Source organism: Dermacentor variabilis, chromosome 9, assembly GCF_050947875.1.
Source record: "Dermacentor variabilis isolate Ectoservices chromosome 9, ASM5094787v1, whole genome shotgun sequence".
Lineage (NCBI taxonomy): Eukaryota > Metazoa > Arthropoda > Arachnida > Ixodida > Ixodidae > Dermacentor > Dermacentor variabilis.
In genome coordinates this window covers 106,569,655-106,586,079 of record NC_134576.1, presented here as the reverse complement: position 1 = coordinate 106,586,079, position 16,425 = coordinate 106,569,655, and the positions used below count along the sequence as shown (strand labels likewise).

The following is a 16,425-nucleotide window of genomic DNA, read 5'->3' as shown; positions in this document are numbered from 1 at the left end:
GAAGAAGAGACGGGCAGCATTCAATCCAGCCATGACCTCCACAGCGGAGGGCCACACTGGCGCTTCGTCTTCCTCCTCCTCGTCGTCACTGGCAGCGACAGGTTAAGCGCTTCTGACCTGAGAAATTATGTCCTTATCTTTGAGTGCACCACACACCACTGCACCCTCGTCCACGTCGACAAAGTCAGCAAAGGAGATTTGCAAAGCCCCCGAGATCCGCGACGGGCAAGAAGTCTCGGAGTTCAATGTAGAACGGAGAGAAGGCAGCCGCCGCTGCCTTCTGGCCGACACCGCACCGGTTATATTTTTCCCGATTTTGCCTTCTTTCGCCGTTCTCTCCGTTCCGGAGGCGACGCAGCCTAGTGTGCAGGCAGTATGCGCGTTTCTCTGGCCGTGTGCCAGGTGCCAAGCAGCTGGCAATATGGCGCATAGTTCGAATTATCCGTGGCGGAACCTTCTCGCGTTCGAATTAACGGGCTTTTTTATGCATAGATCTCTGTGGAGCTTGGCCGGACCAAATCGTACAGTTCGAATTATCCCTAAATTTGAATTATTGAAGTTCGAATTAACGAGCTTTCACTGTAATGAGTGAATTGCTTCTCATGCATGCCGGTTCCCAACAATATTGAGAGGCTTCGAAAAGCACCAGCGCCAGTTTGTGCTAGTTATTCACACCCTAAATAATGAGCGAGCTATTTAACATAAACACTTGTTATACGTAGCTTACAGATGCCTCAGTTTAAACCTGTGTGGTTTGCTGGTACCAGCGTACCTGCACTACAATTGAGCAATGCATTGCATGAACTGGTTACATTTAGGGTATTTTCAACACTAACGAGGTCCTGCCCGGATGAAAGGGCAAAATGAGATCATTCTTGACATGTGGCAACCTAAAATGCCACTATACAGAAAGTCACCCACCGAGATTTCAAGCTAAATATCTAGTGGCACTAGGCAATGGCGACACTCTTAATATCTACAGACAAGCGCAGAATATCACAAGAATCAAACTTTAGCTTGAGTAAGCAATGCGATATGAACAGGCAGCATAGACCATACCACAACTTCTACATAAGATGGTATCAGAAGTTGCAATAGACAAATTGCAGATGATCATTAGTGCTCTAGTCTAGGGCATTGCCTGTTTAGGCAATGCCCTAGACTGGAGCTAATGTTTCGACATGGGGACTTGCCTTCATCAAGGCCTGGACAAGACAAATCATTTTCACCTTGATGAAAACAAATCTCCCTATCAAAACATCGGTTCCAGCCAGAGACCTGTTTCGTTCGACCACTATTGAAAATCTCAGGTCACCGTGTTCCTACGAACCTCTGTCTTGTTCGAATTGCATAGATTGCCTTCATATTATTCATACTACTGTTATCACTACAGCAGAAGTAAGAGGAAACTTAACCTGCTGATCTTTCCGACTACTGTAAGACCAGGCCTGTGGAGGCCAGAATCAAAACACAGTTACATATTCAAGGGCCCATAAACCACTTTTAGTAATAAAAAAAATAAAACAATGGCATGCTCCTATCCGGCACGTTTCGTTCCCTTCTTCACATGTCGTGGCGCCAACAGGTCCATGCACATAACAGGCATGAAAGCTGTTGATTAGTCCATATATGAGAGACATCAGTTCTGATCAGTCAGTCAGACTGCCTTTGCCATGTATAGTCACACTCCTGCTTTTCCTTGTCGTCTCACTTGCCTTTTGTGCACAACTCAAATGATTTCACCTCGTCTAACGTTTAGCGCTTGCATAAGTCAACCTGTGCGTTTGGCAGAAGCAGTGTGTTACTAAAAAGCTTCAGTGCTGCCTTAGTATGCAGAGAAGAGATTGCACATGGGGACGGTAGCAAAGGCAAGACTGAAACTGCTCGTATGCCTTTGAGCTCAAGGTGATTTAGGGGCCCTTGTTACAGTGCTATTTTGTTGAAAAGGTGGCATGGAATGCTGCTGTATGCTTGACAATGTCACATGAAAACTCACCGGTTTAGGTCAATGGTGTACTTGTGAATACTTTCAAATGCCAAGTAGAAGCGCGTGAGGATGTCAATGTAGTTCTCACGCAACTCTTCATCCCGGTCCTGCAGATGCTGTGAGCATAAAAGATTTCCCTGTTATTGGTGAATGAATTCTGGGGTTCCAAGTGCCAAAACCATCGTTTGATTATGAGACATGTCATAGTGGGGAGCTATGGATTAATTTTGACCACCAGGGGATCTTTAACATGCCCCCATTGCATGGGGCACGGGTCTGTGCATTTTGCCCCCATCGAAAAATGGCGGCGGTGGCCAGGTTTTGAACCCGCGACTTCATGCTTAGCACTAAGCACAACACCACAGCAACTAAGCCACTGCGGCAGGTCCCTGTCCTTGGTGCCACACCTGAATAAACAGCTCTCAAAAACGACACAACCAGCCATGTTTTAAAAGAATAAAATTAGAAAGGTTTAGCTGGTCAAGTCCAGTTTGATGGAAGCATACCTGCCAACCTGCGAACATTGAAAGTTGTAAAATCAGACACAGTACAGACGGCTGGGGCAGGGGGCATACAACACACAATTTTTTTAAAAGCTTGCTCTCAGTGCACGCCTGTCCATATATATATATATATATATAAACATTGCAGTACTCCACGGGGCACTGCAAACGTCTGGGCATGGGAGGGTCGTATGACCAGGTTCCACGACATCACGACACACTACCAGTTACAGAGACGTGTATACTCATTCCCTCATGCTAGGTTAGACAGGACACAAGCAGTACACTTCAGAAAACTACAAACGGATTCTTACAGAAACCTCAGACTCATGAACGCCATGTATCCAGACATGTACACTACAAACAGATGCAAATTGTGTGGCGAGGTTGCCACACTTAATCACATGTTATGGGAGTGTCAGGAGTTAACAAACAAGTTGGGCAGTGCCGACCCCTCCGTCTCTTCCACCACCAGCCTCTGCTCACGCTGGAAGACCACAGTGCTCAGATCGAACCTGACAGCACAACTCTGGGCTGTCCAGCGAGCCGAGGAAGCCGCTTTGAGACAAGGTCTCGAAACTGTGTCCGCAGTGGGTGCCCAGACCCACTAAAACGTACACACCATACTCAAATCTAGATGATTTGAAAATAAAGATTACGCTCTCTCAGGCGAGCTGGAAGGTATGGTCTATATGTGCCACTTTCCTTGGTGCAATATGTATGGGATGACAAATACTATATTTATACTATATTTATAATGCCTCGTTTGATTCGTCATAATGCTTCAATCAGAAAAAAATGTTTATTACAAAGGCAAAGCAAGGTGAGGCTGACTTATGCATGCATGCCTCTGCAAACTGCACGTCACCAGAAAGCAAGCCACTTCGAAGTCCCTGGACCCTGCCTCTACACAAAATTACTTTCTGCTTATAGATGACAAAAATCACACCACAAGGGCATTTGCATCACGGCAGGGAAGCACCATATCCTTACATCATTTGCTTCTATCTTGTTCTCGAAATGGTCGATGACCTTGAAGTAGCTGTAGTCGAGGAGGATGTCGCCGTACTCGGCCACGTCTTTGCGGTTGTCAAGCTTGAAAATGGATGGGACTACGTCCGAGAGCCGCAGCAGCTCGGCCACGATGGCGTTGCCCCTGGAGACGAGGTGCAGGAGCGTCTGGCCGCAGGCGTTGTTCTCGGCTAGGAAGTCCATGGCGCCAAGTCAACTGCACCGTTTCAAAGACGGCGTTTGAATGAACACAGCAGTTCACACGACGTGTCAAAGAGACGGGTTTGCCGAGCTGTAAGGTTCGCTCGGCAAATGTCTCCAAACTAATCACAAACTGTGTGGCAGCACGATCTGCGCCAAGAAACTTTTTAGAATTCCTTCCCACGTCTAAACCCAAGGCTCGACTGGGCGCATCAGCTGCGCAATATTCTACGCGTGAAGCGAAGTAATGATTAGCTTTGGAGCTACAGTTGCCTTTTGTCTTGGTGCAATTATTCCCAATTTTGATGTCACATTCGTCTGAAGCCCGCCAATTGCCGATACAAAGCGCACTGCAGCTTTTACCTCGTATCAAACGTAGTACGTGTTGTATCCGGGCGTCTTTCCACACGCATGAAACATCGTGCCGCACCGAGTGAGCGTACCAATGACACGTTATCGTTCTGAACTGATCAGAATTTGCAGCTTCGTTCCTGACAGGACTACAGCGTTTTATTGTGAAATGAAGCAGAGAAGGCAGGTTATTTAAAGACGACGACCGACCCAAACACTCCGCCCCCAGAACTCAGGCGCATGTGGTTTCGAAAGGTAATCGACTGCGAACGGCAAAGCCACAGCGAAATGACGAAACACAGTTACGGACGACATTGCTGAGGCCCTTTCGGACGCTTTGGACGATTCATGCGCTAATTTGTGTGTTTGCACAACATCGCAAGCACGCACATGAGAACGAAAACTTGCCCCTCGTTCACTGGTCCGAGACAGTCAAGTTAACATCCTACGGGTTCTTTGCCGGCGAATGTGGCCAAACAAGAGCTAATGATGATTCAACATGTGAAGGAACCCGGGTATTTCCTAAATATTCAACTGAATTTACTGTAGTGGCCGAACATTGGCGACACGCCGACTTATCTCGCCGTTCGCAGCAACTGGAGGCGTTAGGAGCCACCTGGCGCCACCTATGAAGACATGTTGAAGACAGTTTTCTACATACCTGCAAACTGCTTTCATGTAAGCACTATAACAAGTTTTGACTAATATATAAAAGAAATTGTTGATACTAAATAAAAGATATAGTTTAGTTTATTAGTTTTACACCAAAAATATAAAATTTCTGAAATTTTTTGAGCAATTATTGAGAAAAACGTAATGTTTACATGCACAAAACTTGCAAACGTATTAGGGCCTCTTGCAATAGGGTCATATCGAAACAGTAAACCTGTCAGCTTTGCGCAGAGGCGGTGTCGTACCCAATGAAGTGATAACTGAGGGGCGACTATTGCTAGTTGAAAACTTTTCCCAATACCCCGCCGGGACGACGTGAAATACCGTCGGCCATGGCAATTTTTGGCAGGCCCTACGGGGCTTCTTTAACGAGTCAAAAATCAGAATGAGCTTTTACGCAGCGCATGCACTTTCGTGCTCACAGGCGCCTCATGTGGGTGCCTCGTGAACTTGGTGCACGTCAAGTTCACATGTAGGTCATGAAGCAGCCAACTACATCTTCGTATGTGCCGAAATTGGAAGAAAGGAGGTTAACTGCAGCGCCCGATTTTCGTTGATCATATATGAAGCCAACAAACAGACACCAGGACAACATAGGGGAAATTGTGCTTAATAAATGAAATAAAGAAATTACGAATTAATGGAAAGGAAAGTGGATGAAAAAAACTTGCCGCAGGTGGGGAACGATCCCACGTCTTCGCATTACGCCTGCGATGCTCGACAAACCCTGCACACTGCTTCGCATAACATATCGATTCCCACAGGGCGTGGGATGTGCCGTCTATTTGTTTCATTTTACTGTTTACAATCACAGTTGTCTGTCCTTAAACCACATACTAGAAAAACACCGACCGTAAATCACTTCCGTTTGAAACCTTGCCCGCATATAGCACTTGTTAACCAGAAAATTGGCCATACTGCACCCTCCCCCAATTCTATATTTGACCTCGGTTGCGTTCACAGTTATTCATAAAATGACCTTTAAAGCTCTGAATCGCTTGCACGCGCAGTTTACCCGCAAATGTCTTAATTAGTCTGCACACTTTGAACACCAGTCTATCTATCCCTTATTAAATAAACAAGGCGCCTTGACTATTTCACAGAGGGCACTGAAGCAACCAACTACAAACGCCGCATGACGCATAAAAAATAAGAAAAGAGAGGGTTCAATATTTATTGGCCGCACTCCTATTCATCATGACACAAATGTGAAAATTTTTGTCACAGATTGCATATACCATCAATTTTGGTGCAACCAAATAAACGATTTAGAGGCGATTTTGAAGATTTCATAATATGGGGGTACGTTAAAATGTGACTGCCTCCAGATTTGCCATTTAAACAACTGCCCCCGGGGTTGAAATAAAAAACGTTAATTGATGTTATTTTGTTGATTCTGCTGTTACTCGCGTTATGCTGCAAAATATGTCCCTCTTGCGGAAGAACTAATCTGCAAAAACACCAAGCTCAAAGCTTCTTAATAAAAAAAAAAGTTATGTTTTCTTAAAGACATGGTCACCCTTATATAACGCGGGTTCCATTCCGCCCGGCACAAGATGAGATTTCAGACTTTTTTTCTTTGAAAAATGGCACACACCTGCAGGCCGCAGTGACTGAAGTTGCCGTCAAAAAGATGCACTGAAGAGCAGCACATTTTATTTTATTTAGTTGTTCGATACTGCGAACCAGCATGGATTTCATTGAAGAGTGTCATGTACTCACTGACCCAAATTGGTCCGACGGTTGGTTTCCAACGCGGCTCCCTCAGCACAGCAACCCGATGCTCTAACAAATTAGACCGCAATTTGGCGGGAAGACGGTTAGAACACCAAAGCAAACCAGAAAGTATGTCCTCAGAATATCGTGCCGCATCAGGCCCTCTGAACGTGATTTTGTTCCCTCGACACACGCTGTAAGCTCCCGCATTCTCTCCGGCTCGCTAAGTGCTCTGATTGACGCGTTCTGTTAAATACTTTCGATTGCGTTAACAGTTTTCTAAAGCAATGCCAAATCAGTTCGTATAGGGATTCAAGTTTTTTCTGTTCCGAATGTTCCAGCTAGAAATGTTTATTCATCTGCTTATACAGTCTCCTAAGGCATTTTTATAGAGCATATCGCATAGAACTAACTTTTCCTTAGGCCTTCCTTAATCCACCTTCCTCTTGAAAACTATCCCACAGACACTGACAATGCTGCCGCAGTTTTGACAAGTTTGCATCCGTTGCAACTTGCCCTTTTTAAACGGCGCTATCGATTAAGCCATTTCATGACCTGTGCCACGCGCTCCATGCAAACAATAAGATTTTTCTTTTACTTACCCCAACGTTCCCAACGCCCAAACTTTGAAATAAACTTTCAATATACTTTGAAGCACACTTTCAAGTATACTTTTCCCAACACCACTCTATTTATGCTGCGTTTACTTCCGATATAGTTTTAGTGCAATCGTTTCAAATGTCCCGGCGGGAGTCATTTTCAATAAGCAATGTAGCAGCTTGCGAAAACCATGATTGGTGGCGGTCTCACTCCGGTGGCATCTGCTTCGCATATCAGACAATGTTCATGGGAGAACTGTATTTTCGGCACGCATTTGGCAGATGCGAGCAACATTGCATTAGAAAACTCACTTTCTTCCGCTTTCGCATGGCACCTAGTAGTACCGCATAGCAGTAAGTGTACCGAACAGGAGTCAAAGCAATAGGAGCAAAAATAGGGAGTTTCTTGTTGTACTAGCCTGAGTTGTACTGCGTTTATGGATAAACTATTTAACATAACAAAATGCGGTTTATGTCACCTTTAGATGAAATGTAAAACAGCATTTATGTGGTGAGATATTACGTGTAAAGCGATTCGCAATTTATTTAGGCTCCAATCAATACGGGCAAAAAAGTAAATGTTCATAAAGGAATATCTTTCTTTTCTTCCTTTTCAGTGTCGAACAAAATTTTTTAGTGATATTCAGGCTACATTCTACTTGCCATGTATGTGAAGTTTTTCTGTGTTCTGATAAATCATTCATGAGCTATTATTGCGGGAAAAGTGCAATTTGTGCGAATTCTTGGTCACGCCTTCCCGAAGTAGGGGCAAAACTATTCAAGCAGGAAGCCCTTCTCTCCATTTATATTAAGAGAAAGTTGTACACGTCTTAACTGCAGTAGCGAATCTACACAGCAGCAGTTACTTTATCTAATTTTTCTAATGGCCAGGTCCGTGCAAATTGACATCATTTTCCATGTACATGCTGATTTACTACAAGTGATCGCAGATTTCAAACTGTGTCCTGTTATCAATGGCACTCACGAGTTTTACTAACTAGTGCTAGAAACAAAAGATTTTCAATGAAAAATGAATCCTAGAGGCGATTTCTGGTGGTGGCACCATCTGTGCAATATAAATAAAAAAATATCAAGGTGGTTCACGTCAGTTCAGGCATAAGTCAACTATCCCGCCACTAAACATTACAAAGCTGGCAAAACGCGGATGCATTATTTTTCCAGATTTGAGTGCTCGGCTAAGACTCGCGCCTAGTCTACATTCGTTCAAGCACACATGTATGCGTCTGCAACCGCGCCTTCAACCAACGTTCGTGGTGTTGCTTCAACATAGCGGTTGTAGCATACTGGTGTAGCTTGCTTTATTGTGGCTTCTTGAAGAAAGAAAGAAAGAAAGAAAGAAAGAAAGCGCATAGGACGGCTGACACCTGAACAACTGCTGGAACTCTAAGGTGTTTCTCAAACGGAAGAATCATAGTGGAAAGTAGCCGACGGGGCGAAGTTGAAGATTTATTGACACCCTGTTTGAAACGGAGCGGTGGTTGGGTAAATCAAGCAGGGTATAGCTGCTTTTCATTCCACCATTATTTGTGTGCAACTCCTCAATCATTTTTTCTAATCCTCAAAACTCGTCTACCTGGTCACGATACCTACGTCTGTATTGGATCCGGCAGTATAAACCTCTTCCCTGCTTCTTTTTTTTTCTACCAATACGCTAAGCGTCTCTTGCTTATTTCGACTGCTGACCGGTGTATGAATCCGCCCACTTTAAATACAAGCGCTTCTGGAAGGTGTACGTTACGTACGGGTATCACTGAGCGAACCCTTTTGCATTCCATTAAGATGTGCCGAGTGGTCTCTGGGTTTCTCTGCAGCCTACATGCCTCATCTTGTTGCGAACATATACCCTGCTATGTTTTTGTCCTTAAGCAAGCAGCTCGAGTGCCAAATAGCAAACTACTGCCCTTTCCTTTACCAAACAGATTTATCATTCTCATTTCTTTCTTGCCACTGTTGAAGATATCCATGTTTTTTATCTCATTGTTTTCATCTAGTTAAACTCTGTTTCTCTCGCTTTCGTTTCCTACTCCTGACTTTCGTTTATGACTCCTACTTGTCTATTTACACTTTCAATTACCTTCAACTTGGTTGCCAACTTTCCTGACCTCTTCCTGCATTCTGCGTCCACAGTTTTGATGTGCAGATACTTGTGCACTTTAGCCGCCGATTTATCAAACCGAAGCTTCCTTTGCCTCTTCCTCGCCTTTCCCACTGCTGCTGCTGCTGTTTGGCACCCCACGTCGAAGGATGGCTCAGAGCGTGTGTATAGATGACAGGAGCGAGACAGAGAGGAACGACGACGCGAGAAACTCGTTTGGACCTTTGTATTGCGTCGAATGTGCTTAGTGCCCTCTGGAGCTCCCCGCGCGTCGCCACATTAGCCTTTTGACGGCTATAATTATCCGTGACCCCCTGCAAAAGCATTGCAGAAATTGTAGCGCTTACCTTTCTACTAACGTGCATGTGCAGAGGCAAGCCTGAGGTCTATTCAATACGCCCAAGTTTCTCTGCACCTATTAACGGTGCAGTGCACCTAGGTCTTCGATTCCCCGAGGTGCAGCGGTGTACCCTGCACTCCCCGTGTTCGATTGAACTGGGTGCAAAGCAAGGTGCTGCCGGGGTGCAGTGCACCCTTCAGCCTTACAGAGCGGGTGCAGCCCGGCACACCATAACTGGCACCGTTCGTACCTTTTCGTTTGTGGTTCCCGTGCACCTTTTCTGAAACGAACAAACCTTAGATAGATTGGTAGAGTATAGTGGGAAAACAAGGGGGCAGATGAAGCAGAGAATGGCTAGAATCGACATAGTCGCAAAACAAGTAACAGCCTTGGCAGTTTTCTCTCTCAGTTCCCATACACAAGGGTGGGAGGGGGCGGTGAGAATGTGATGTCAGAAGGCAAGGAAACGCTACTAGTATAGACACGCCAACCCTCGGTTCTGGGCAAGCTGAATAAATTTAAGTTCAAAGTACGGTGCTGTACGTATTCCCTGATGTCCAGAAAAGCTGGATGCGCTTATAGCTTCGGCTGTACGCTCCTGACAGTGAGGTTTTCCTGCGACGGCCGCGCCACCTGTAGCGTCAAAAGCGCGACTCTGGCCCTGATACAACTTCAGTCGACGGCGTATAGAATCCAGCTGCGGCGCGCGTGTTGTCGTTATGAGTTATGACCACGTGTGATTCGAAACTTCTGAACCACGCGCGCCACCGTCCTGCAGGTAAACGTTCTCATACCGCTGTTTTACGATGGCGAGTGTGCAGGACATCCAAAACAGCCCAGGAAACAAAGCGCGGGGACGTCGGTACTGCAGCGTCAAAGGCTGTAACGGCCGTGCAGGTCTGCCTGCTCTCCGACTCTACAGATTTCCTGGCCGGCCGTGGTTTTGTGCTCGGGCTTCCTTCCTGGAGGATCGCACTAGAAAGTATTGTACTCAGTAGACTGGAAGTTTCTGGTCGAGAAAGAGTCTTGCAGGGCAGCCGACTTACGTATTTTTGTAAAATCTCCATATCTTTAGAACCATTTATTTTGCTGTACGAAGCGTACTGCGTGGCGGCTGCAGGGGCTTGCGTGAATCGCTGAGCGCTCCATGCTGTGCGGCTCTGCTTGGGTTCAGGTTGCCGGGTACGGTCACCCGTGTCTGGGCGGCCGGAGTGGTCCAAGGTCGTGCCGGTGCCTCGACATGTTGTAAAGAAAGTACTGCGGTTGCTTGGCAGAACATAGTGGTCAAATAAATTTTTTGTGCAACTTGTTTAAAAGAGCCTTTTAGTAATTCGAAAAGATATGGCGCCTATCATCCTTGGCCAATGAGGCTTTGCAAGCGTTTAAAAACAGCACCACGGAAGGACACGCTTTTGTCTACGGTAACTCAAATGGTTGGATGAGAACACCTACGCCCAACGCTTAGTAAGCTCAGCCATGCCTGCACACGCGATTGACCTGCTTGATCAAAGCATAATACGATAGTTGAGTGTACTCAGGCCAGAGACACGCGGTAGTTGGATTTGCCTTGCTGGGAGTGACACTTCGCCAGCACAGTCACGCCGGCGCGACTTCTCTCACGATGTGTACGTGCGCGGCAGCGTAGAGCTTTTCCCCTTTACGACGAAGCGCAGGACGTATCCTACCGTTTAATGTTGAGATTGGTTTGAAACCACACAGCAAAACTTGCGCCCTTTGTTCGTTTCAAAACAAGCATGAAGATGCGGTCACGTTGGCAGATCCGCGTGCGCAGCGTGAGTAGCGTGGTCCGTCAGTGTCAGTTTTGACGGAAAGTGCCGCAAGAGGCGCTGACGATCGCTGCTCGGACGCGCCGCCTGGGCAGTGTCAGCAGCAGCGTGTTGCAAAAGCAGGCACTCTTGCACCAAAACATGGCCGTTGCCAAAATCCCCATTCGTGTTCATGCAGTTTGTAAACAACGCCAAAAAAGAAAAGCGACGCCCGTTCACATACGATCACTGATTTCGGATCCTTGAGGAACGTGCTTTTGTTGGCGACACGCAAAGCCTTTCCGTCGCGCATGTTTATAAAAAAGCACCCTTTTTGGCGCACTGCAAGGTGCGACATGGAGGGGCTCTGCACCGAAGTAATTGAAACGAGCTTTCTGGGGGTCTTCCGAACGTAAGGAAATGGGCATTGGTTCACGCGGCACATGCGGTTGAAACAAAACTGGTGTCGGCGGTGCACACAACTCTTAAGTTCTATGCACGTGAACGCGTTCCGGGGTAGCTTACAAAAGCACTGCGACTTCGAGCAGTCGGGCCTCGCCACCCCACGGTCCCACGTGACCTAACAGTGCCGGTTACAACCTTTCTCGAGGGAGTCACTCCACAAACGAACTGTCTTTTTTTTTCTTTCTTTTTACTTAGCCACTCTGTTGTAAGTATCACGTGTTTACTATATACTCTCTACTAACTTTTACGCCTGCTCTTTTATCGCCACCCCTCACCACTCCTGACCCTGCTCAGGAGTCAGCAGACTGTTAGACAGTTACTGTTAGTCAGCAGGCTGTGCAAGACAGCTACTGCGGTCAATAGCAACTCTTTTCCCTTTCTATCTATGTGTTTACAGGCACAACGCTACATTTACCATTTCGAGCCTAGAATGTTCCTTTGGGTCCGTACTTTGTAGAATGCTAAAAAATAAAGAGAAGAATAGGGACTAGGAAGGAAAAGAAACAAAAGCGGTTGATGATCAACGTCACTCAAGGTTCCGTCCGTTTCACTCTCAATCTGTCTTTATTACAAGTACTGCGTTCCGACGAGGTAGTGAGCACCACAGCCAGCAGGCCACCTACCGAGATGGTTTTCGAAGCAGCGGGTGGCCCTCACGTGACAGCCACGTCAAAAGCGACAGTGACAAACCACTTAACACCACCAGCGGCAATGACCATTTTACATGTAGAAATGCTGTACCAAGTCATTGTTGAAAGTATCAGCGGGGAGAGGGGTCACCACGCGCAGCAACAAAACAACAGTGGTGCCAGGCGCCACACGTTCTGAAAAGAAGGGGGGGGGGGGGCAGGGCATTTTCATCAACTACAGCATATCTACTGTCGCAGCGTTGCAACACAGAGAGACAGACCGCAGCATGCTGCGACGGCGAAGAGCAGATTACCCCCCCCCCCCTTTTTTTTTTTTCCAAACGCGACTAAGTGGCGTCGCGTGGTCGGAGAATACGAACTTCATGGAAGATGGCGGCCATGATACCGTCACCGTAATCTCCTTCAAAACTTATCTATCTACCTTGCAACGCTATTTATGCCTAAAGGATACGGACGTATCAATCTCGTCCCTGATTTATCCACCAATACTGTAAAAGTATCTTGCTTATCTCAGCTGCTGACCAGTTGATGCTTCCGTCCACTTAAGGTCCAAGCACTTCTGGAAGGTGTACGTTAAACTACGAGTCTCACTGGGGGAATCCATTAGAATTCCTTTAGGATACGCTGAGTAGTCTCTGGGCTTCCTCTATAGAAACACGCATCGTCTTATTGAGAATATTTGCTCCAGTATGCTTTTGTCCTTACGCAAGCAAGTCGAGCGCCAAATACCAAAGTACTGTCCTATGTGTTTTCGTGCAGATCTTCCCTTCTAATTACTTGCTTTGCATGTTTGAAAATCAGAATGGTCTTTTTGTTCCCATTACATGCATCCAATTTACCCTGTGTTTCTCTCACTTTCTTTCTGATGTTTCCTGGTTGTCTATTAACATATTCAATTACCCTGTGCTAGTTTTTGCCAACTCTCTTGGCCTCGTCCTCCACACTGTGTCCGCGGTTTTGAGGTACAGATACTTGTGTAGTTTAGCTGCCCATTTATTTTTATTCATGCTCCCAAGTCTTTCTTCAAAACCAATTTTCTTCTGCGCTTATTTGACTTGGAAAAAGCCCAATCCCATGTCACCATGTACTGCCTCTATTGTGGTTTTAGCGTGGGCTCCTAAGGCCAACCGATCTTTGGTTAACTTCAAACCCCGAAAAGATATCCGATTTTAAGCACATAGTGGCATTTGTGAACGCTAGCTCTGGCACCATTACTCCAGTCTAGATTCCACGCACTCCTTCATATTTATTGTGGCAGCTAGCAAAGCGATTATAGCTGCATACCGCTTCCTTATTATTTTGATATTATTTTGGTGGGTACGCGACTAAGTCCTTCCTTTGTTTATGCATACGCCGGTGTAATTATGTCGCTTGCCATTGGGTATGGCTTGCTGTTTAAATGACACCGCGTTTACCCATTTCTTCAATAAAGATCATAATTACCGATTTCCCTGACCTAACTTCAGGTCTAGATTGATGACTGTCGCCGCATTGCCCCGCCTACATTCGCAAGGCTCTGTAAATCTCCTGCATTGTCCTCTAGTAGCACTATGTCGTACGCATACATTACGCATGACGGATCAACAAGACCCTAATTCGCTGTTTTCCTGTTGTCTTTCTATGCCCTTAATGTAAAGCTCGAAGAACTATAGCACCAGAGGGCATTCCTCCTTCAGCCCTTTGTGAATTTCTGCCACTACATTACATATTCCGCTTTCGCATACAATTAGTTATCGATTGTGTCTATATTATGAGAACAAAGAAAAACTGCGCAAAAAGGACAAGACAGAGAAAGAACCACACGACACAGGCGCAGTGGTTCGCATAATGTCATACCAACTAGCCCCTTACCGTACGCTTCTAGACTTGTGTCTATATGCATAGGCCCAGTTATATCGCTCGGCTGTAACGATAATTGCAGCCCACCGTTTTCTGGACACATTTGGCCGATATCTTCAAAGTCGATCTCTGGCCGCGGCTCGTGGCAGAAAAATTCTTCTGTAAGAGCCTTTATTTTCATAAATTTCGTTTTGTTCTTGCAATCTCCGTAACTCACGCTATTCAAACCGTAACATAGCCAACATTTTCTCAAGAGATAAACTACGTTTAATTCTTTCAGATCGCGGCAAGCCAGGTTTTTCTTACGCATTGTATATAATTGCTCCAAAACGGAACTAAACGAGACTGTGGCGTCTTCCACGCGGCGCCTATTATACCGATATACATTAATACTGCTAAGCCCACCAGCCCTGACCTCCCGCGACTTCTATCGAAAACGTTCGCGCTTAAGATTTTGCTCTTCCGACGCTGGTTACACGCACGCATAGAGCATATGAACAGAAACAACATACTGTACAATCTTTCGTGTTCGATACTACAGCAAACTCACGTCGCGCTCGTATTCACGCCTTATCAGGCAGACCACAGCGCATGTGCAGTCATCACTCAAAGACTGCGTGAAATGAAATGACATTATTATTTATTCACAGATAGCGATTCTAAAACTACAAGTGATCTTCATGGAAGTTGCCGCTGTGCACTTGTCCTTGGTAACGTCCGTTCGTCCTCGACATTCACCTCTACAATGGCGAGCAGCGCCTCGAATGCTGCCGGGTGTCACACGCTAGGATGTTGTCCCGTCCACAACGGCGGCAGATCTTACGTCTGATGCAGCACTCGGTCAAGCTGTGCTCCTTAATGTGTCTCAGCTCGGCTTCGAAAGCGCAACCGAAGCGTCTGTTGACGCAGAAAGCGCGTTGGTGGTGCAACTGAGCCAGGGGGAAGGTCAGTACGTTCACCTCGGATTCGGCAAAGCAGGTCCCGTCCACGGGGCACAGGCCTCCGCGGTGCCTTTCCACGGCGCTGGCGTCTCGGTGCAGCTGTGCTGTCGGACGGACGAAGGCGTCGTACTCGCATATCTCGCACAAGGTGTGGCCGCACGGAAGGTGCACGGCCCTGGCAGGAACCACCGAGCAGCCGGCGCAAACGCGGACGCTTGGTAGAGGTTCCACGAACGTGATTGATCTCATGTTGAGGAAGTAGCAGTCATACCCTCGGAGGACGTGGGTAGCCGAGCCGCGGTTCCCGTCGCCCAGGTGGCGCTGCTCCAAGGACCGCGGAGGCCCCCGTAGGAGATGTTTGTAGCTGTTGGCAGTGGTGCAGCTGAACTGTGGTTGTGCCATGATGACGCCGAATCTCGAGCAGCAGTGTCCCTCTAATGACGCTTCGGTCAGCAAGCCGATGATAGTCACAGGGATCGGTTGAAACACGTGGGCTGAGGATATCTACGACGTCTTAAGGCGGACAGATCGTCAATGTGACTGGAGCAAGTCTGGCTTCGGAGAAGGATTCGACGGTTTTTAAAGCCTGGCAGGGCTCTTCGCAAGCGGCGAGCAGAGGAGGAAAATTGAGGTGGGTCCTCGACCACTTGTACCCATTGGCTATGTCATCGTGGGGGAGGCGCTTCGAACCGGTCACGTGGTCGAAGGGGCTGTGGCTAACTATGCGAGCAGTCAAAGTGGTAGAGGAGAATCAAAATATGGCGTGAAAAAGCTAAGAGTTTTTGTAGAGGGCAAGTAAAAGAAAGCACTACCCTCGCCCTTACCCTCTTTCATTTTTTACATCTAGAGGTTCATGTAACCCTCTCTCTACTTTAGGCAAGCTCAAAGGTGCAAAAGAGCGCGTGGTAATCTCCTTGCGCGGTTCTCCGTAGTTGTTCTATGCGACAGTTCTCTCAGCTCGTCATGTCACAGCGTTTGTGAAACATTGGCAGAAGCTGGCTTACAAACGTATATGGCAATTTTTTTTACTGCACACACTGTACTTGACCAATAGCAGCCGCTGACTTTTAAGGGATGTCACCTTGGAGCTAATACTGAGGCAGACAGCAGTTTGGCGACATGCACTGACGAAAAGGCGATGAAGCGTGGTCGTTCCATTTTTACATTTTTGAATCTGTATATCAAAATTAATTTTGTTATTAAAGTAAATATTACATCACTGCACCGTGTATGGCTGCCATTAGCAAAAGAAAACACACGGAGAGTGT

The 16,425-nt window shown here is 46.6% G+C and overlaps 1 protein-coding gene and 1 non-coding gene across 4 annotated transcripts in view; one reads left to right on the top strand and one right to left on the bottom strand.

The window, feature by feature from the left end:
• Window positions 1-4,655, bottom strand: part of Strump (WASH complex subunit strump) — a 40,522-nt gene extending 35,867 nt beyond the window's left edge. The window contains exons 1-3 of one of the 3 annotated variants that reach the window (XM_075668922.1): window positions 4,444-4,655; window positions 3,484-3,718; window positions 1,997-2,103 (exon numbers count right to left, since the gene is read on the bottom strand). In XM_075668922.1, the coding sequence (XP_075525037.1) occupies window positions 1,997-2,103; window positions 3,484-3,705 (329 nt within the window). In that variant the 5' untranslated portion in view covers window positions 3,706-3,718; window positions 4,444-4,655. Of the gene's footprint in view, window positions 1-1,996; window positions 2,104-3,483; window positions 3,719-4,065; window positions 4,087-4,443 lie in introns of those variants that run through there. The other 2 variants (XM_075668923.1, XM_075668924.1) reach the window with 2 other exon arrangements.
• Window positions 4,656-4,944: 289 nt separating this feature from the next.
• Window positions 4,945-5,086, top strand: LOC142558651 (U4 spliceosomal RNA). Its single transcript, XR_012823065.1, has one exon. It is a non-coding gene; the product is annotated as a U4 spliceosomal RNA (small nuclear RNA).
• Window positions 5,087-16,425: the final 11,339 nt, after the last annotated feature.